The following is a 22,790-nucleotide window of genomic DNA, read 5'->3' as shown; positions in this document are numbered from 1 at the left end:
AATGGCTGAGGCATGGATTTTGATGGAGGAGAAAGAAAGTCCACTGCTTAGCAGTTCAGCCAAATATTGTAGTATTTGAGGTAAATTCAGTTTTCCAGGATCCTGGCCCTTTTTCTCATTCCAGACACAAAAACGTTTCCATTTTGCGGAGTAAGCTTTTCTAGTTGATGGCCTTTTGGCCTCCAAAATGACATCCTGCACCTCCTTGGAGAGTAGGGCCTGTTGTGATGCTAAGGAATCTTCCATGCGGCTAGATTGAGTGTTTTTAGCTGGCTGTGAAGAGTTTTGAAGCTTTGCTGAGTCAGAAGAAGAGGCATTAGAGGCAGGGTCCATGGTGGCGAATGCGTCAGGCTCCTCAGGAGTGGGTACCAGTGTTGCCTTGGCCAATCCGGAGCAATGAGAATCATCTTTGGTCTGTCTGCTCTGGTTTTCAATAGAACTTTGGGCAGCAGAGGAAGAGGTGAGAAGGCATAAACTGTTATTGATGTCCAACTGAAAGAGAGAGCGTCCACTCTCCAGGCCTTTGGATGGAAGATCCTTGAGCAGAATTTTGTCAGTTGATGATTTTTGTGGGAGGCAAAGAGATCTATGTCTGGCCTTCCCCATTCTTGGATTATTTCTGTAAAAACTTTTGGATGCAATTGCCATTCGTGTGGATCTGTCATATTCCTGCTTAGGTTGTCTGCCAGCGTGTTTTCCTTGCCTGGCAAGTACTGTGCTTGTAGTTCCATTTTTAAATCCATGGCCATGTTCCAAAGTGACATGGCCAGTCTGCATAGGGGGTAAGAATGTGTTCCTCCCTGTTTGTTTATGTACCACATAACTGTGGTGTTGTCCGTTCTTATCAATAGTTGACCTGGTTGTAGAAGGTCTTTGAAAGCTATAATAGCATTTATTACTGCTAGCATTTCTTTTTGATTGATGTGAACGTGCTTTTCTTTTTGGGACCATTTGCCCTGAATGCACCGATCTGTCATGTGCGCCCCCCCAGGCGTAGTCCGAGGCGTCTGTAGTGATGACTTGATTTGCTTGAGGCTTGCTGAATGGAAGACCTGTGTTTGTTTGACATGCTTAAGCCCACCACAGAAATTCCTCTTGTAGACATGGAATTAGTGGTATTGTTTCCAAACTGTGGCTGTGTTGAGACCATATGTTTTTCAGGTACCATTGTAGTTTCCTCATATGCAGCTTTGCACATGGGATTAGTAAGATGCAAGATGCCATGAATCCCAGAGCCTGCAGGATTTTCCTTGCAGTCAGCCTGGTGCAATTTGCTAGTGTTCTGAAGTACTGAATTAGTTGCCCCTGTTTCTCTGGCGTGAGGTAGGCCATCTGGGTGTTTGTGTCCAAATTGGCACCCAGGAAAATTATCTTCCGAGAGGGTATTAGCCTTGATTTCTTTTTGCTGACTGTGTATCCCAGAGAGTTCAACAACATTATTACATAAGCCAGATGTTTCAGAAGAATGTGCTTGCTGTCCACTTGGATCAGGCAGTCGTCCAAATAGGGGTAAATTTGTATCCCTTGAAGTCTGCAGTAGTCAATTACTGATGCCAGGCATTTTGTGAATACTCTGGGCACAGTAGATAAGCCAAAGGGCAATGCAGAGAATTGATAATGGGTTGAACCTGCAAGAAACCTGAGGTACCTTCTGCAATTTTGTGTGATTGGGACATGCAGGTATGCCTCCTTGAGGTCCAATGTTACCAGCCAAGACTCCTTGCCCAGCATGGGAAGAAGTTGCTGTAGAGTGAGTATCTTGAATTCTGGTACGAGTAGAAATGTGTTTAGGATGGATAGGTCCAAAATAGGTCTCCAATCTTTTCCCTTCCTTGGCACCAGAAATAGCCTGGAATAAAAACCTTGACCTTGTTCGTGCGTAGGTACCTCTTGAATAGCTTTCATGTTTATGAGATCTGTAATTTGCCTTTGTGCTTCTGCCCTTTGATTGTGTGGCAGGTTTGGCATGCCTCTCATTTTTGGAAGGGTATGAAAATGGAATTTGTAGCCTCTGTTTATAATGTCCAGGATCCATTTGTCCTTTGTGACAATATGCCAATTTTTTGAAAATAATGCCAGCTTTCCTCCTAAGGGGGCTGCCATTTGAGACTTGGTTGGCATGCAAAGGGGAAAGTCATTGGGTTTGCTTTCTGAAAGATTGCGAGTTATCCTCACCACCTCTTTGTGTAGGAGCTTGCCATTGTCTGCCTCTAAACGATCCTTGGGATTGTCCTCTGCCCCTCTGGTGCCTGTATCTGACTCTTTGGGGTCTGTCCGTGGCAGGAAAGGACCAGTTTTTGGAAGGCCAATTTCTACTAAAACGTGGGGGTTGTACCTGTAGAAATTCTTTCACAGTTTGCATTGATTTAGCCTTTTCCTCCATTTTCCTTAACACCTCCACAGCATTAGCGCCAAATAGTACATCCTTTTGAAGAGGGGCGTCTAGTAATTTAGCTTTGACCTGATCAGGCAAGGCTTGTTCCTTGAGCCAGGCATGCCTACGTATGACTGATCCTGTAACAGCAGCTCTACATGAGGCCTCTAGAGCATCAAAACCACATTGTAAGGTATGCTTACCCACTTGTTCTGCACTATGCATCAAATCCTGCAACTCCTTCAAGTCTGGTTGTTCAGGTTGTGACATTTTACTTTTCAATTGTGATAACAAAAACTGTTGGTATTTTAGCATATGAAACTAACAGTTTAAGGCCCTCATGGATAAGGTAGCCGAGGTATATACCTTTTTTCCCCACCTTTCTAAGGATCTGGAGTCTCTCTCGGAAGGTAATGGATTTTTAGCAATGGAGCCCTTAACTCCCTTGGGGCCCTGTGAGATGGTTTCTGGGTCAGCAGCATGGCTTTTGTATAGAAATTGGTGTGAGTCAGGAACCCTGTAGTACCTGTCAGGCTTAACTGGAGCTGGAGGTAGAGAGTCCGGGTTAAGGCAAGCCTCCGAGTAAACATCATCTAGAATGTCCAAGACAGGAGGTATAGCCAGAGGCCTGTGCTGAGGTAGCAAGAGAAATTCCCTGAGCCTTTTCTTGGAATCTGAATGATCTTGGCCTTCCCAGTGGAAGTGTTCCTTTAAGGTATGCAAAGTTTCCCCAAATGAGTAATCCTCTGGGGGGGAGACAGAAGGGATGGACTCCTCCGCATCAGAGTCTTCAAAAGGGGAGTAAGAATGTTCCTGATCATCAGAATGCTCTGAAATAATGGAGCCCTGATCAGAGGAGGGGGAATCTTCCTCCACTCTGGGCCTTTTGTCCTGTGGGGGCTGAGAATCTCTGATAAGAGTAATTAAATCCTCAGCCATTTTAAGCATCTGTTTCTTAGGCATGGGGCCTGGAGATGGGCCCTGTGTAGCTGGTCTCTTAGAGTGCATGGTTGCTTTAGACTTTGTGAAAGCCTTGATGGAGAAAGAAGAGGAAGGTCTGAAGACACCATGAGTGGAGGTGGACCTGTCCACATTCTGAGATTCAACGCCAAGAGTGGCTTCGGTATCTGTAGTCGGGGTGTAGGCCGAGGAGCCTGCGACCTCAGGCACAGGAGACACCGTCAAAGAAGTGTCGTCGGTAGTCAGGGGCTGTGTAGGTGCCTCGCTGAGAACCGGACCACGTGTAGTCGGCTTTGGCGTGGTGTCGGTCCTTGTCTTTGCATTTTTTAGACAAAACCGGAGTCGGAGTATCTGACGACATAGTATAGTTAAATGCTTTCCCAAAATAATGCAGGGCGAACTCCGCCCGACGCTTAATAGTGCGTTTGTTGAATGTAGCACAAAAACGACAGACCGAGATGTCGTGGTCTGGGCCTAAAAAAGGTATGCAGAGGGAATGGAAATCCTTATGCGGTATTTGCTTCCCACAAGAAATACAATTATTAACTTTGTCTGACATCAGTCTGAGGCAAGAAAAGTTTCACCAACGGGGTACTTAGCTTTTAAGAAGACTTCGGTTTCCAAATTTTTGTAACCTCAGGAGCTGGCCGACCAGCACTTGCGAAGTGCTTCTGCTTCGGGCACCGCGCGGCAAGAAAGACTGAAGAAAATGGAGTTGGCTGGTTCTTTTATACCCCTGTCTCACTGACGTCAGGGAAGAAGCGACGACAACCGACACCGGACCTAGACTTTGGAATTCGGCCGACCGAGGACCCGCCTGACTGCAGGAGAACCCATCTGTTATGACTGCAGCTGTATGCACGATGAACATCATGCTGGAGGGATAGGTTCCTGACCCAGAGACTCCCCAGACTCTGGAATAGATTGCCCATACATGTCAAGCAGAGTGCCTCTTTGGACCTCTTCAAGAGGAACCTTGACGATCGGATGGGAGAAAGGAAATTCACCCCAGGGATCACGTCAGTCGCCCTGCTAGACAGGGGTCCAGGAAAGTAAATAATGTGGGAAGAAATAGCCAGGGAATTGTTATGGCTAGGCTTGTACAGGCCCTAGGGCTGATAGCCTAGTACCAACCTATGAACGACAGACAACCACAGTCTCCAGAAGCAAACTCTTACAATCTTTAGCTTCACTTGACACTTTCATGTTTTTAGGGCTTGAAGCAAATCGTCCACATATGAAAATGTATGCATCCTTTTGTCCTCCAATAGATCACAGCAGGAAAAAAGATACTCGGAATACTTGGGGCACCAAAGAGAGCACAAAGGTCAGATCCGACCACAAGCTAATCACCCTAGACATCCACATCCCGCTCCCACCCCCCATTAGGAAAACAACCATAAAAAATTTCTCCAAAGCCAACTTCACGCTTCTTAAGACAGAAGTGGCAAACTTCATGACACCCATGCAGATGGACAATAGAGGTACGACTGCTGAATCCTACACAGATGCACTTTATAAGCACTTACAGAAGTGCATGGATCGTGCTATCCCTAACAGAACCAAGATGCTATCCTCCAAAAAAAGGAAGCCAATCTGGTGGTCTTCTGCCATAAACAAACTCTACAACAGAAGAAAGAAACTGTTGCAAAAAAGAGTAAAATCCCACGATTGGAGGAACTCCCTGGTCAGCCTCAGTAAGAAGCTGAGATCCCTCATAAAATCCTCCAAAGCTAGTTATGATAACAAAATTGCCACTAATTCTAAAGACAACCACAAAGCATTCTATAGCTATGTTAAAAATCTCAATGGCAACACTCAGATCTGCTCTGAGCTATAGCACAATGACACTAAATATACAGAACCAACTGATATTGCCAACATCCTGGCAGATAGGTTCAGTGCTAACTTTACCCCCCACTCACCCCCTAAAGGGCCCATCTTTATACGGGAAGAATGCAAAGTTCCTGTAATCACGGCTCCACAGGTAAAAACTTCACTCTCCAAAGCCAAGAACACAGCATCCATGGGACCTGACAACATCCCAGGCTGCCTTCTACATGAACTACAGAATGAACTGGCACCCCACCTAAGTACCATGTTCAATCATAGCCTCACCTCAAGCTTTGTGCCCACTGAATGGTGCACCGCGACAGTTATCCCACTCCACAAAGGGAGGGGGGGGCCACAACAGACCCCAGGAACTACCGCCCCATTAGCCTGACGAGCCTCATCTGCAAGGCCATGGAACGCATCATCATGGAACTCGTAAACAAAGACATTGGAGATCTCCAAATCCTGGAGTCCACACAGTATGGGTTTGTAAAAGGCAGATCATGTCTCCTAAACCTGACAGACTTCTTTGAAGTAGTCACCAAGGCCATGGATGAGGGTAAGGTGGTTCACACAGCCTATCTAGATCTCGCCAAGGCGTTCAACACCATCCCCCACTCTGGAATTATAGATAAACTCACTAAACTAGGTATAAATCCCTATGTCACAAGATGGGTTGCCAACTGGCTTACTGAAAGAACCCACACTGTGAAAGTAGCAGACTCCAAATCAGACTTCAGACCAGTGACAAGTGGAGTACCACAGGGTTCAGTCCTGGGTCCTCTCCTGTTTGGTATCTACTTCTCTGAAGTACAGGCTAACACAGAAGGTCTTTGGCTAACTAAATTTGCAGATGACTGCAAACTAGGAGCCATAATTGAAACTCCTAACGATGTGGACATCCTACAAAAGGGCCTCACTGAGACAGATGCCTGGTGTCAAAGACATGGTCTCAAGCTCAATGCCAAAAAGTGCATTGTCATCCCCTTTGATAAAAATTCTGTACCCATGAACTACCACATAGGCGGTAGTCTACTTAACACCGAAAGTGTGATGAGACCTTGGGACACAGGTGGACAGTAGTCTCTCCTTTGATAATCACATTGCCAAAGTGGTCAGGAAATCCTTCTACATGGCACACCTCATCACAAAAGGTTTCTCATCCAGAAAAAAAGAGGTCATTGTTCCCCTCTACTCATCACTCATTAGACCCATTATAGAGTACAACGCCCCTTTTGGTATGTACCTCACAAGACATCTACAACAACTGGAAAGGCCGTAAAAATACCTCACAAAGAGGATTACTGGCCTCAAACAGATGCCTTACGCAGACCGTCTCAAAAAACTCCAGCTTTACTCAGTCACATATCGCCTACTCAGAGGCGATCTCTGCCTAACATACAAAGCTATGTCAAACCCAGAGCTGTTGGACATGCTCCACTTAAAGAAATCCCAATCTCTCCGAGCTACACGCTCTAGGGACCTAAACCTCGTCACCACAATAAACAGAACATGCTGGAGGGATAGATTCCTGTTCCAGAGACTTCCCATACTCTGGAACAGACTACCTATCTATGTCAAACAGAGCTCCTCATTAGCACTCAAGAAAAATCTTGATGATTGGATGGGTAATAGGAAATTCACCCCAGGGATCACTTCTGTGGTTCTGCTTGACAGGGGCACAGGAAAATAATTTTCTTGGGTGGCGAAAGCCAGGGTACATTTTTGGCTAGGCTTGTATAGGCCCTAGGGCCAATAGCCTAGTACCTACCTATGAACCTATAAACCTATAAACCTAAGGACCAAGGCTTCAAACTGGAAACAGTTGTCCTCCCCCTTTAAGCTGAGGTACTTTAGATGAACTCTGCAAATTGGCACATGAAGACAAGTGTCCTTCAGTTCCAACACTAGGAATGCCATAAGCAACAAAAAGGGAAGGAGGGAGTGCACTGCATTTTGAATTTCAAAACTTTCAAAAATAGTTGGAGTCTTACAAAATCTAAAATAGGTATACAAGGCCTGTCCTTTGAGTTCCAAAAACAGCCATAAATAGAATCCCAACCCTTCTACTATGGGGACCTCTACAATGGCTGCTTGAGTTAGCACAGTTCCATTTGGCCTTCTGGAAGGGTAGCCAACATCCTACAAAGGGTGGGACAGATATGTCATGTGAAATAATGCTGTCTGACAAAATGCTTGCCCAGCAATCTTAGAAATGGCTTAGCCAACCCAGAAGGTGAAACTAAATGAGTTTGGAAGGAAATAGTTGGCTAGTTCATTATTGGTCAAACTTATTTCCCAGGTTGTTGCATGCATACTTAGCTGAATTGTCCTTCATTCCTAGCCATCTTTGTTTACAAATGCTTTTTTCTCTTTTCCTGTTGGTCCTTAGTCTGACTCCTGTAGAAAGAGTGGACTTTGGATGGACAGTTTCTGTTCTATTTCAGAAAGAAAGAATGAAAGTGCTTTATTGTTTTACCATTTAACATTTTCTTCAAACTTTTGGGACGTTTTCAAACGAGAAATCCTTCTCCATGCTGTTTTGAGCAGCTCCCCTTTCAACAACTTTTGGTAAAATCTGGTTCATATGTTGCCTAATGAATGACCCCATAGCAGCTGCCTGGATGCTACATCAGTAGCATTCTGCCACACTTAATGCACTTCACCGTCACCTGGACAAACCTAGCAATTTGTTTCATACTACTGGAACATCTATAGGCTGTATCTAATCATGTGCAACTATCAGGTCAGAGTGGTCAACATATACCCCTTTTTCTCCAAATATGTTTAGAACTCTGCTCTCTCTATCACAGAGTACAGTAGTGTGGCCTAGAACTACCACAGCACTCTTTATCACAGCCAAGGAGATAACTTTAGGATCCACATTGGGGTTCTTGCACTGGTATTGAAAGGCCTGCTGGACCTAGTAGAATCTGAAAGGTTTCACAAAAGCTGGAAGTTAAGAATCTGCTTCTAATGAAACTACCAAAAAATGCATCCTCACAGACCAAAGAAACTGATGTAGGTTTCACTTCTTCTGAGCCCAAGTTGAAGTATTTCCTTTTTGTATTTGACAACTCTTACATCTCCCACATAAGACTTCTCACAAAGGAGAATGTTTGCACAAAACACACAACCTCCAGTGCAGATCCTGTACTTTTCTCATCATTTGGGCCATATCCCAATGAGGAATACAAGTAGTATGTATACTAACCTTCTTCCTCCAAAGAAGTCTGAGTGCTTAGTAGAAGAGGTTCTCCTTTTTCAATTAATCAGTGGGCTCAGCAGTGGGAGCTAAAGAGACGCCCCCCAGTTTCACCAGCCACTGGGCAAAAGTACTTCAGTTAATATGTCTGTACAACTCTGTGCATCTGTCTACTTTAGCAGACACAGACTTGCAACTAGCTCCCATATATATGGAATTCTACAGCAAAAGTGATCCACACAAAGAAAGAATAGTCGTGCAAAATCTTATCATAACCATAGATGTCCTTCTCTTCCATGTTGCAGTATTCTTCTTGTGGGATTTCCTGAAAAAAAAATCCAAATCCCACAAGAATACTGCAACAGAGGAATAGAAGGACATCATCTAGCTCCCATATATACAGAATTCTACAGCAAAAGTGATCCACACAAAGAACAACTGGAGTTTTCGAGGGCATGCACACCCCTTAACTTACACAGAAAGATGGCAAACGTGGGTCAAAGGAGGCAGTGTAGGAGTCTGTGACTTTTAAAACAGCCATACAAGACAGATCCAAAACGAAGTAGCCAAATGTTGGCCAGATCTGATGGTGTACAGAGAGTGTGGATTACAACTCAGGTGAAAACAAAAGAGTTTGAATAATGGCTCTGGTGCCTTCTGAAGCTGGTGGGATGAAGGGAGGAGTGATGTAATTTTGCAGGCTCACCTCTCTTCTGAAAGGACTCTCATTCCCATGTTAGAACCCATTACAGAGATCAGAAGTCATGCAGAAGCACTCTTCAAAAGGAGCAGGGTAGTGTTGAGATTACATCACATCACTCATGGATATGAAAGAAATGCCCTTACAGGCATTTCTATTTCAGCCCATACCCTGGGGTAGTACAGGACATATGCAGTGCTGATAGGAACCCAAAGCCCAAATAGGTTCCAGCTCTTTTCTCTGCTGCCTAGCTCTGGGGGAGAGGGACAACTGGTCTGCAGGGCTCTTACCTTTGGGGTGAAGGAATGGGCTATATGGCTATATGAGGGCATGTTGGGGGGGGGGGTTAGCCCAATGGTCACTGAGAAAGGTTAAGTAAAAATAAGGGAAAAAGTACCAAACATTGCACCCATTTGAGAAAGCTGCTCAAAATAAGGCTGAGGGGTAGATAAAAATGACAGAATCAAACCAGTGTTGAATAAATAGTAGCAAAAGAAATGAAGGTACATATCACAATGTTTGTGAAGCCTGAAACACAGCTATTATTCACATTTTCCCCTAAATAACTAGATATCATATGCAAATTACAATGCTTATAAATGAAAAATGTTTAGATTACATAATATAACAGTATATATGGCTAAGCTTCAGAAACATCTAGAAAGACTCTATTAATCCTTGGCTCCACACAAATTATGCTATTTTTAGGATTAAAAACAAAACATAAATAAAGAAATTGAAAACCTACTACATTATATGCTGGCAAGGAAAAAACAGAAATATGACTGGCTAGTGCATGACATTGTGAGGCTATTTAAGCATCAACATCAATACTAAACAGATTTTTAAGTCAAAACTTATTGGATAATCACAATAAAACATGCTACGGTGCAATTTACAAAGATCTAGCTTTTTTTTTTTTTTTTTTTTTTTTTAAGTAATTTGGCTGTTCAGTGTAAAACATGGATAAATATCAACATTAACACAGTTTCTGTTTTTTTTTTCTTTTATTACTTATTTATGAAATAGGTGCAAAGACCATGGACGTCTAGCTAGTCAAATGCAGTTTTATATTATTTATATTGTTTACTGGAGTAGGGCAAAAGACTGTTAACCAATTACTATGGTCCAGGCAAAGTGAAATTAATATGGATCAAAGGTATAATTTACTACAAACTACCTCCACAACAATTCCAATAAGGCTTTAGAGGACCAAGCGCTTGCTTGACAAGGAAAGAGAAATATAACTATATGACCCTTCTTGGATTATAAAAGCACCACCCCATACCTTGTACTTCAAGCCCACAAGAAGTACTTTTACTATATCATAACACCTACTTATAAGCTGAAACATGAACTATAACATAACACTGTAACTAGTCAATTTTAATATATGGGGGGAAAGGCAATACACAACTGTACCTCAGCCACGTGCAGTGGGGTTGAATGACAATTATCAAGGCGCATTCCACAGAAGTATTTAGCTGTGATTTCTGTATATTTCTTCATATGTTCCCAAAGGTAAGGACAGTCTTCTGGCTTTTCCCCATAGCGTAGTTTGACACTGTCTCCCCAGCAAATCAGTTCCCTTCTTAGGTAAACATCAGAGCCTATACACAAAAGGAAAATCACAATTATCAATGTCAGCATACTGTTCCAAATGAGACACTGTGAATAAACTAAGGATGTAATAAGGATACACTCTTTAGTACAAGAAAAAAACCTGACATATGCTTGTGATATTCCCCTCTCTCGGCTAGTGATCAAGGAGCTTCATTCCTCACCACAGGCACTAGTGGAGAATGTTCACGGATTGAAATAGATACATCCAGAATTCCAGATGCAGCTCTCTGCACCAAGCACAATTTCCCTTAAGAGCACATAGGGAACACACTCCACTCTGCCTCTAGGCCTCGAATAAGAATGCACACTGGCCACTAAGGAGCTCTGTGTCCCTGAAACAAGTAGCTAACACAACACTCAGATTTGATTTTCACACACACACACACACACACACACACACACACACACACACACACACACACACACACACATGCAAACACACGCACCTGGGAAAGGCTGGCACACATTTAACCACAACACCACCTTTTTTCCAGTCTATAAGGTAGATTTACTGCCACCAGCTCATTACTTTAAGGCTGTTAAAAGGGTATCCAATTACACTGAGTGAAATTAATATTAATACCAATGGTAGTGTTTGACCAAACAGCAAGACTTTCAGGAGTGGCCACAGTATCACCAAATAAATATAAGTACACTCAAAGCTTTAATATTTTCTAAAAGGACCAGCTACAATGAAAGGTTTAAATATAGTTAATAACAAATAATAAAAGAACATGAAAATACTGAATATCTATTTACAATAAACACCAGAGTTTCACGCAGGAAATATTGAAAATAACACTGCTGGAACAATTCACACAGTTACACAACACTTAACTATTCTCAATATATTTTCTTAACTGATCTACAGAATTACTGTTCCTACTTACTTAATAGAGCAAGGCAAGATGATGTAGGTGAGTGGTCTTGTCAGTTAGGTTCCCAAAACAGATTGCTATGTGACTGAGAGACTTCTTTGACTAATATCCAATTATTATTGCCACGCTGGTTTACAGAATGACATCATATCTGGTCACCTGACTCCGTTTCTTGAACTACCCCCTTTACTATAGGCTGTCAGGATTTAGCACAGACATGTTATTATACACATATACCTACAGCTTTTCTAAGATCTGTTGGAGCATCTGGAAGCTATAAAGCAATAAAACCCTTGCACTCTTCCTACAAGAGTAACTATTCTCTGGCACAGACATTTTGCCTCTGACTCCATTCAAAACTGTGGGATAACATCTTTATGGCCTACCCATAAAGCAAATTAATTTCAGAATATTTTTCTAAAAGTTAGGTGCAGCTGGACTGAGATTAACCTCTTCTCTTGCAGTATTCTCTTTTAGAATACATTCATTTCAACAGTTACAATGAATACACAATCAGTTACTACATGCGTGTATATTTCTTTTCTGTCCAGCAGGACCTAATATTGATGCATTTTCAACATAAGCAAGCCTCACAAATACATTTTCAGCACAAGCATTTGTATAAATGACATACAATTCTTTATACAAATGACATAGTTCTTTGGTAGTGTTGTCGCCTCACAGTAAGACGCTGTCCGGTTCGATTCTCAGCTAGAGCGTCTTCTGCGTGGAGACATGCGTGAATGGGCGTACCTTTGTTGAAGGTTGTGCGTCAGGCCTGGCAAGCTGGTACGTAAAAATCAACTGCCAATCATTAGCAGACGGGAGTTCCGCTGTGGCGACCCCTAACCAGGAAAAGCCGAAAGACACAAACATAGTTCTTTGCCAAACTTCATCTGGCTATGTTGGCATATGTAACAAAATGCATTGCCCTACTTCTCCTGGCATAGTTAGCAATACCTCCCATCACCACAATATTGATCAGAATACACAACTTCTATAGCAACAATGGGTCATGGGATATTCTAGATAATGCAAAATTGTCCATTACACTTTCATGTCACATTTTAGTACAGTGGTGTCAAGGCAGGATGTCTGCCTACCCTAACACTGATCAAGTTCAGTTAGCATCCTTGGTTGTGGAGGGTCAAAAAATATGGCAAATATACCAGAGCTGTGATGTAGAGGGAAAAAGCCATAACTATGTCTCAAGTGACCAAAACTTGTACAGCATTTCAGGTGCCTGTAGGAGCTGGAGGGAGGGGATGGGAGTGAGATGGCTCTGGTGGGATAAACAATAGTTGTGTAAAATCTTACCATAACTATAGATGTCCATTTCTTCACTGTTGCAGCATTCTTTACATGATGGAGCATCTCCAACAAAGGTGACTACGTCAGCCAGTATACAAAAGCCTTTTACTACTGTAGGGTATGTGGTACTTTGCATGTAGGCCACAGCTGTACATCAGTCATAAGGGTGATGTATGCATGTACCATCCTCAGAACTGAATACCCCAGGAGGAACGCCAGCTTAAGGAAGTAGGGTATGTACACCCAAGGTAAAAAAACAAAGACCAGGGGGAAGGAGGGAGGGATAGAATACTGCAACAGTTTAGAGGACTTCTATCATTATTGCTACTTTACACAGCTACTCTATGTCCTTCTATTCATCTGTTGCAGTATCTTTACATGACTGAGAATACCAAAGCTCATGAGGAATGAGAATTGGATGGAGCCGAATAATTCTCTAGGAAGCCATGGAGTATGGCTCTGGCAAAACCAGCTCTATACCTTAAGATGACATCTAATTTGTAGTGTTTAGTGAAGGTATGAACAGAAGACCAGGCAGCTGCTTCAAGAATGAATATCCAAACCTTTGAAAAAGGCACCAAAGGAGGCCACAGCCCTAGTAGAATGTGCCTTGATTGAAGATGAGACTGTCTTACCATGAAATGCATAGCAAAAGGTAAACTGCCTTAGAAATCCAACTTGAAATAGTTTGCTTGGAAACTGGCATTCCCAGAGCCCTGGGGTGAAAGGAAACAGAAAGATGGTCAAATTTCCTAATAGACTTTATTTGGACAAAGCTAAAGCTAAGTTCTCTGTGCACATCTATGGTGGACATCATCTTCTCACTAGAATTTTGGAGAAGGAAAGATGGTGGGAAGGTGAATGGACTGGTTCATAGGTAGGTACTATGCTATCTGCCCGAGAGCATTTATAAGCCTAGCCAGAATGTGTTGGCTTTCACCTCCCCATTGATTAAATAACTGATCCTCTGTCAAGCAGAGCCAATGAAGTGATCCCAGGGGTGTAATTTCTGTTACCCATCCACTCGTCAAGGTTTCTCTTGAAGAGTGTCAGTGAGGGGCTCTGCCTGATGTAATTTGGAATTTTGTTCCAAAGCATGGGGAGTCTCTGTGATGGGAATCTATCCCTCCAGCATGTTCTATTTATTGTTGTGGCGAGGTTTAGCTCACAAGAGCGCGTGGCTTGCAGTGACTTGGATTTCTTTAGCTGGAGCATGTCCATCAATTCTGAGTTGGACATGGCTTTGTAAGTCAGGCAGAGAACACCTCTGAGTAAGAGATACACCACTGAGTACAGCTGGAGTTTTTTCAGTTGGGCTGCAAAGGGCATATGTTTGAGACCAGTAATCCTCTTGGTGAGGTGCTTTTGTGGTCTTTCCAGCTGTTGGAAGTGTCTTGTGAGGTACATCCCAAATGGGGCATTGTACTCTATGATGGGTCTAATGGGTGACGAGCAGAGAGGCACTATAACCTCTTTATTTCTAGATGCAAACTCTTTAGTAATTAGATGGGCCACATAGAAGGATTTCCTTGCTACTTTGGCAATATGATTGTCAAAGGAGAGATTACGATCTACCCGAGTCCCCATATCTCTTATTACGCCTTCTGTATTAAGGGGGCTGCCAACTATGTGGTAATTTGTGGGTGTTTTGTTTTTCCTCAAACGGGATGACTATGCATTTTTTGGCATTTAGCTGAAGCCATGACTGACACCAGGTGTCCATCTCAGTAAGGCCCTTTTGGAGGATGTCCGTGTCAGCCGGAGAGTCAATTATGGCTCCCAGTTTGCAGTCATCGGCAAACTTGGTTAGCCATAGTCCTCCTGTGTTTGCCTGTACTTCTGAGAAGTATATGCCAAACGGTAGGGGTCCCAGGACTGAGCCTTGCGGGACACCACTTGTGACTGGTTTAGAGTCGGACCTGGAGCCTGCTATTCTTACCGTGTGAGTTCTGTCTGTAAGCCAGTTGGCAACCCATCTCGTGACGTAGGGGTTTATGTTCAGGCTGGGGAGTTTTTCTGTAATACCCAAGTGGGGAATGGGGTCAAAAGCCTTGGCGAAGTCAAGGTAGGCTGTGTGAACCACCTTTCCCTCATCTATGGCCTTGGTGACTGTCTCGAAGAAGTTCACCAGCTTTAGTAGGCATGATCTGCCCTTAACAAAGGCAAACTGGGTTGGGGCAAGTGTTTGGAGGTTCCCAATGTCTTTGCTAACGAGTTTCATGATTATGCGCTCCATAGCCTTTCAGATCAGGCTAGTCAGGCGTATGGGGAGATAGTTACCAGGGTCAGCTGTGGCCCTTCCTTTGTGGAGAGAAACAACTGTTGCTGTGCGCCATTCTATGGGCACATAGCCTGTGGAGAGGCTGAGGTTGAACAATGCGTTTAGGTGAGGGGTTAGTTTGTTCTGTAGTTCGTGCAAAACACAGCCTGGGACACCATCTGGTCCCACTGACGCTGTGTTTTTGGCTTTTGAAAGGGCTGTTTTCACCTGTGCGTCTGTGATTTTTGGGACACTACACTTTTCCGGTATTGTTGTGGGCCCTTTTGGAGATGAGAGGGGGGTGAAGTTTGCACTGAATCCATCTGCCAGGATATTGGCAATATCAGCAGGTCTAGTATATTTTGTGCTATTTTGCACTAGTTCAGTGCATATCTGCGAGTTGCCACTTAAATTCTTAACATAGCTAAAGAAGGCTTTGTGGTTATATCTTTTGAATCCCTGGCAATTTTTCTTTCGAAGGATGATTTCATGAGGGACCTCAGTTTCTTACTGATACTGATCAGGGATGTCTTTCCTTCTTGGGATTTGCTTTTTTTCTGAACTAGTTTCCTCCTTCTATTGTATAGCCTGTTTATTGCAGGGGTCCACCAAACTGGTTTCCTTCTCTTAGATGAGTGAGTCTTGGTTTTGCTAGGGACGGCATTATCCATGCATCCTTGTAGGTGTTCAGAGTGCATTTGTAAAGGTTTCTGCATCTTGGGAAGCGTTATCCTTTAGCGTGAGGGCTGTGAAACTTACCACCTCTGTCTTAAGTAAGGTGAAGTTTGCTTTGGAAAAGTTTTTTTACTGTGGTTTCCTTAGTTGGGGGTGGTGGTGGGGTGTGTACATCCAGAGTGATTAGTTTACGGTCTGATCTAACCAGTGACGGGTTGATCTCCAGTGTGAAACACCTGTCGCCCATGTTGGTGATGACCAGGTCCAATATGTTTTCACCTCTGGTAGGGGAGTTTACCAGCTGATCCAGGGCATTTGAGTTGATGAATTCCAGGAAGCGCTGGACCTGGGAATTTGTACTCGTGTAGTTTTCTAAGTGAATGGTAGGGTAATTGAAATCACCCAATATCAGGGTGTTTGGTAGGACCTTCATGTTTTCCAGTGTCTCCAGAAAGGTGGAGTGGTGGTCCTGGGTCAAGGAGGGTGATCTGTAGCAGGCCACAATTTGCATTGCAGATATGCCCGATGTTAGTTGCACATGGATGAACTCAGAGGTATCAGGCTGCGCCACTAACCTGGAGGTGTAGGTATCCTTGATGAATATGGATACACCCCCTCCTTTTGTGTTTCGGTCCGTGTTCTGTGGCCGAAACGTGTGGTATGAGTTGTAGCCCGGTAGTGCTGGGGTGCTCTCTGGAACCTTGAACCAGGTTTCAGTTACTGCACAGATGTCAACGTTCTCCATACCGAGGAGTGTTTTGAGCGCGTGTATTTTGAGATTTAAACTCCTGGCATTGAGTAGCATAACCCTCAGTTTTTTGTTATTTGTGCTGTTTACGGAGGTGGGTTTGACTTTTGGGCCTTGCCTAAAAAGGCACTATGGGGGCAGCAAGAGCCTTGGCCAGTATTCGAAAGCCTAGGGGTGACAGGTGCAAGCCATCTCTTGCGAAGCAATGTGGCTTGTCGAGCATGTAGTCCAGGCTGACAGACACTGGATTCCCTTTGAATGACACCAGAAGCTTAGTCAATTGTTGAAATTGCTCATTTTTTCTTTATACTGAGATATCATTCTTGGTGAGGGTAGTATGCTACTCAGAGTCAGGGTCATACCAGCCTGGGCTACATGATCAGAGAGCTCTTCCATGTCTCTTTTCATGTAGTCCAAGGAGGTACATCTCAGGTCATTCACACCAACATGAACAATGACAGAGTCATATTTATACTTGTTCTGGAGTGACCTGAGTGCTTGTGTTATGTGGCGGATTCTGGCTCCCGACAGACAGCTAACAGTAACCTTCTGCTTGTCCAGCCTAGTGAGTGGGACGTCAGTGTGCCTGACTATAGAGTAACCTATTACTAGTGTGTTAGGTGTGTTATTTCGCCTTAAGTGCTGTGATTGTGCGACACACTGACTTTGTGTTTTATGTGTTGTCTGGTTTGTGACGGGAAGTGCAGGTTGTTTGGGTGTCTGCTTTGGGGTCTCTGATGCTTTTGCGGGTTTTTAATAAGAGCCTTCGAGTATGATTTGTGTATTTATGTGTATTTTTTGCCAGTGCTGTTTTCAAATTCAAATACAATTCAAACTGTAGTGCAGGCCAGCACACCCGAGCGTGTAGCAAGACTACGGCAAATGCAGTTCAAATAAATGCAATTAAATTAACAAATGACTAAAAACAAGTGCAGAAGGCAGTAAATTAGAAGGCTACTAACAAGCAGTAATAAGTGCAGAGTAAGAGCGACTGAATAGATAGCACGCAGAAGAGCAACTAAGACAGTTATAGTAAGAGCAGATGAATAAGATATATATATATTTTTTTTTTTTGAGGGAAGGAACAGAGCAGGATTAAGAGGCTACAGGGGTTGTCCTTCCCAAATGCTCTCTCTATACACAGTAGGAGTGCCTGAAATCAGAATATGATCTCACTGCACTCAGTTAAGTGAGCAAATGAGATGGGCCCAGAAGGAGTATCCAAATACAAATCTACAAGAAAGCAATTTCAAAGCCACCAACATTAATACCAAAACAAGAACAGGGAGGGTGGGTGGGGAACTAACTGTAGAGAGACAGCCACGACTTCAGCTGAGTTAATATTCAGTGAAAAATACAAATATATAAATTAAATACAGTACTATATGCAAAAGAGCAGATAAAAGTGTACTTAAATTCACTTGTACGTCCAGCTGATTTCAGGTAGATGTTAGCCGGCCAAAGCTCTGATATTAAGCAGAGATAACTCAAAATGTACCACTTACATAAGGAAAGACAGGATTGTCAGTGATGAGCTGAAAACTACCCCCCACTGCTATCAATGGCTACACAGAAATTCAAAAAGTGCTCTGTAGAGAGAGAGCCACAACTTCAGTTGAGTTAATATTCAGTGAAAAACACAAATAAATTAAATACAGTACTATATACAAAACAACAGATAAAAGTGTACTTAAATTCACGTATACGTCCAGCTGATTCCAGGTAGATGTTAGCCGGCCAAAGCTCTGATATTAAGTCGAATGGCAACTTGTTAACTACCTTAGCCATAACAGAAGGGTTGGTCCGCAGGAACACCCTGTCTTTATGGAAAACCAAAAAAGGGGATGAAGCCATAAGAGCTGGGAGCTCAGACACTCATCTGGCTGAAGTCAAAGCTAACAGCAAGACAGTTTTCCAGGAACAATGTTGTAGGGAGGCAAAATATGCTCACTCAAAGCAGGGAGAATTAACTTCTCCAGAGCAAAATTTAGGTTCCAGGGAGGGGGGTAAACAGGCTTTCTGGGAGGCCTAATGTGAAGGACACCTCTAAGACGTTGTTTAGCCTCAAACCTAGAAGCCAGAGATGACTGACAGATGTGCTTTCACTGAAGAATAAGCCAAGCCTGAGTTGAGCAATTCACACAAATAGGATAGAGCCAACGGAATTTCCACTGATAGTGGGTCTAGTTTACTTGACAGATACAAAAATGAAAATCTTTTCCATTTGGATAAATAAGATTTTCTAGTATTGGGTTTTCTGGCCACCTGCAGGACCCTAAGCACATCCTCAGAGAACAGGTGTCTGAAAGGAAGTAAGGCCCTATCACCCAGAGTCAACTGCAGGGTTGACAGGTGGGGATGGATGAGGGTTGCTTTGTGTTGTGTCAGAAGGTCCATCTTGTGAGGCAAATTGTGGTGACTGCCCTTGGCTAAATGCAGGAGAAGAGGGAACCAATGCTGCCTTGGCCAAAATGGCGTCACCAACACGATTTTCAGCAGGACTTTTTGGGATTATTGGGGGGGATGCATACAGAACCATCCTTTTCCAAGAGGATGAAAGGGTGTGGAACTCTGGCTCAAAACTATGGAAGTTGTCTGCTCAGGAGGGAGGCAAATAAATCTATTTGCAGAATGCCCCCAGTGGTGGACAATGTCCAAAAACACACCACTTTGAAGCATCCATTCATGGGACTGTGTCAATGGTCTGCTCAGAAGGTCTGCCACAAAATTTTGACTGGATGGAATGTAAACTGTTGGCAAGGTCACATAGAATTGACCCACCACCTCCCAAGCTTGGAGTGTTAGCCTGCATAGGAGGTAGGATTTGGTTCTTTACCCCCTGCTTGTTCACATACTAAAGGACAATCATTTTGTCTGTGAACAGCTTTAAAGTTCCTGGGTTGAAAAGTCAATAGAAGGCCTGAATGACCAGAATTAAAGCTCTCATCTCCCTCACATTGACATGTTCCTATCTTTGAGAGACGGATAAGGTCCCTTGTGCTTTTAAAATTCTGTAAGCTGATCACCAGCCACATCCGCACCACCTGTGAACAGCTCTTGGACAGGTGGCAGAGGATGCAAGGGGAGTCCGGAGTTGAGAGACATTTGTTGTATACCCCTAAGTAGTTCCTTCTTCAAGCAGGGAATGAGAGGAACTGGAAGTCCAGCAGATGGGCATGCTAGCTCCGAACTGATTTTAGGAACCACTGTAATTTCCACATGTGAAGTTCAGCTAGACGTACCACTGGTATGGTGAATGACATGAAGCCCAATACCTTGAGGAACTCCATGGCTGGTAAAGAGAGTTAGAAGGTTTTTAAAGTAGGAAGCGAGTTCTTGAACCTTCTGAGGCAGAAGGAATGCTCTCATCAGATCTGTCCTTATCCTGCACCCCAGGAAAATGTGATTGGGGAGGACTGATTTCTTGTAGTTTATATGGTGAAGCCCAAACTTTGCAAAATGGCAATTGCAAAGTGGCGATTTTCCTACAGAGAATCCGCTGAAGCTGCCTGAAAAAGCAGGTCTTCCGGGTAGGGGAAGACGTTGATGCCCTGAAGCCTGCAGTGGGTAATCACTGGGGCCAGGCATTTTATGAATACCCTTGAAGCAGTAGAGACTCCAAAGAGCAAGGCTGAAAACTGAAAATACCAGGAGCCAACAGAAAAATGCAAGAATTTCCTGCATTTGGGATGAATAGAGGATGTGGAGATGTGCATTCTTCATATCCAATAAGGCCAGAAAGGCTTGTGGAAGAATCAGGGAAAACAAAATTTGAAGGGTTAACATATGGAAGGTGGATATTTTGAGGAAGGTGTTGAGATGGGAAAGGTCCAGTATGGTCCTCCAAGGACCAACCTTCCTGGGGATGAGAAACTTTCTTCAATAAAACCCTCTTCCTTTTAGATGAAAAGGTGATAAAAGGTGATCTTTTAGAATGTTTTGAAAAAGAAGAATTTGTTCCCAAGAAGAGGGAGGGATGCCCCTGAAAGAAGGGATAGAATTCCATGCCAAGAAGTAATCTTCTTGAATGACTGATAGGACCCAAGAGTCTTGGGTTATGTCTTCACAGGCTGGCAGGAACAGAGAGAGGCACTGGGAAAGAGAGGCAAGAGTGCAGGCTGGACAGTCAGAGATTACCGGGTTTATCCTGAAACGGCGGCTTCTGAGACCAAGTAGCTGGAGGAAACCTAGGTTGTTGAGGCCTCCTACCCCCTTTTTAATTTTAGGTGGAGGATGACGAGAGTGTCTGCGTACAAAACCTGGTCTTGTAGGGTAGTTTTTTTTTTAAACTTTGGCACTGCAGAAACAAGAATATGCCTTTATTCTTGTAACTCTATCCTTTTCCTACAGTGCCTTATATTAAGTTTGCAACTGCGGGGCCAAACAATGCAAAATTGTACAAGGGAGCATCCAGCAGCTTGCTTTTGACGTTATCTGGTAAGGGTTGAAGTCTTAACCAAAAAAATCTCCTTAGGACAGAACCACATGTAGCTGTCCTAGCAGAGGCCTCTGCAGCATGAGAGCTGCATTTGATGGAGTGTTGTGCTACATAAGAAGAGGAGTTGAGCAAGAACAATGCCAAAGCCTTATCTTCCGAATCTGGGAATTCAGAGATAACCTGGGAAAGCTGAGCTATAAGCTCTAAAGCATACCCGGTCATATATGTTTGACAGTTGACTGCCCTAAAAGCTAATGTGTTCACTTTTGCCCAACCTTTTTAAGGTACTGCTATCCTTGTCAGAAGGGAGCAAGGAGGTGGAAGGGAGTAACCTTGAGGGTTTGTCTGAAGCCAAAGAAATAGCTGATGTATCTACTGAAGGACACCTGAACAGGAATTTGCAGTTTTCTGGCACTTTGTAACATCGCTTAGGCTTCTTAGGGGCAGGAGGTTGTCAGTCTGGAACCTGGGATACAGCAGCAAATGTATCTAGGAAGGCAGGAAGTACAGGAGGAACAGCTGATGGGCTGGGGGATTCCTCCTGCAGAAGGTCATAATATCTCTTTTGTACCTCAGACATCTGGGTGCTATCCCATTTGAAATGTTTCCTCATTTTAACCAGTGTCTCTCCAAAGGATATTTCTTCCACTGGCGATTCAGTCCAGCTGGAATCCTCCTCTGGGGAAGCATAACGCAAGGGTGAAAGTATCCAAGTGGAGTAATCTAAAGAGTCCTCTTCTGAAGTCACTTCCTCTTCTGATGATGCTTCATCCCTAACTCTTATGTGGAGATGCACTTCAAGAGGGGAAAGTGTCTAAAAAACCTGAGGTTGGCTTGACAGCCAAGAAAGCCTTGAAAACGCCTTGGGTAAAACTGCTGCCAATCCCTTTGAGGATCTTCTGGAGGAGACAAATGTTTAGTTTTCTGCTTCTTTTTGCTGGGCAGATCAGCCCTATGAAGGGTAGGGGACCCCACATAGGGCTACATTCAATAATATTGGAATCTACTTCCTCCTGCACCAGGATCTGAGGTATCCCCTTCAGGTCTTCAGAAATCATGAGCCTCAGTTTCCCTTGTGCATCTGACCCAGATGCCTGCAATACCTCTGAGGGCCTGCCAGCAGTCTATTTTAAGGCAGCCTCAATAAAGGGCCTGGCCTGAGTAACAGTATTGATGACTGTATGTGTCTCTGGGCTCTTATCAGTCTCAACAGAGGCATCTGAACAAGACAAAGCAGAAGATTCAGGCCTCAACTTTTTGGCCTTCCGCTTCCCAACCGGCCTGACCTCCAGCCTTGAGGGTCCCTCCAGCGCACTTTTAGCTAGCAACTTTAAGCACTGATTTTCCAAGTAAATTTCTAAAGAGGAAAAGCTACTCAATATTTTTGGCACAAAGGTCTGACAGATAGAACAGGTTTTGTGGTTGTAGGTAGGCCTTAGGCAGAACAAACACAAAAGATGGCGGTCTTTATGTGGAATTTATCTTCCACACTAGCATTTGCCTTTTTTGGATGATATTAACCCTAAGTAACAAACAGTAGAAAAAAGCAAAAGTAATAAATCCCCAACAGGGCACTTATCTGAAAATGCTGAAAACCGCAAATGACATGAAGCAATCAGACCGAAGTACGAGGTAAGTGTTCATACTGGCAACAAAGAAGTTCTGATGATGGTACGTGTGTACTTCACCTTTATGGCTGATGGCCGACGTTTGACTGCGGCCTATGTGCAGTGTACCAAGTACCTTACAGTAGTAAAAAGCTTTTGCATACTGGCCGACGTCAGG

The 22,790-nt window shown here is 43.6% G+C and overlaps 1 protein-coding gene across 4 annotated transcripts in view; it reads right to left on the bottom strand.

The window, feature by feature from the left end:
- The window catches only part of AGL (amylo-alpha-1, 6-glucosidase, 4-alpha-glucanotransferase), a 1,248,201-nt gene that overhangs the window by 667,876 nt on the left and 557,535 nt on the right, over positions 1-22,790 (bottom strand). For all 4 annotated transcript variants that reach the window (XM_044085615.1, XM_044085617.1, XM_044085614.1 and 1 more), the window contains exon 12: positions 10,495-10,682. In XM_044085615.1, coding sequence (XP_043941550.1) covers positions 10,495-10,682 — 188 coding nt within the window. The remainder of the gene's footprint in view (positions 1-10,494; positions 10,683-22,790) is intronic.

Source organism: Protopterus annectens, chromosome 10.part0 (assembly GCF_019279795.1).
Source record: "Protopterus annectens isolate FY-2018-M chromosome 10.part0, PAN1.0, whole genome shotgun sequence".
Lineage (NCBI taxonomy): Eukaryota > Metazoa > Chordata > Ceratodontiformes > Protopteridae > Protopterus > Protopterus annectens.
This window is presented reverse-complemented; position numbering and strand designations above follow the sequence as displayed.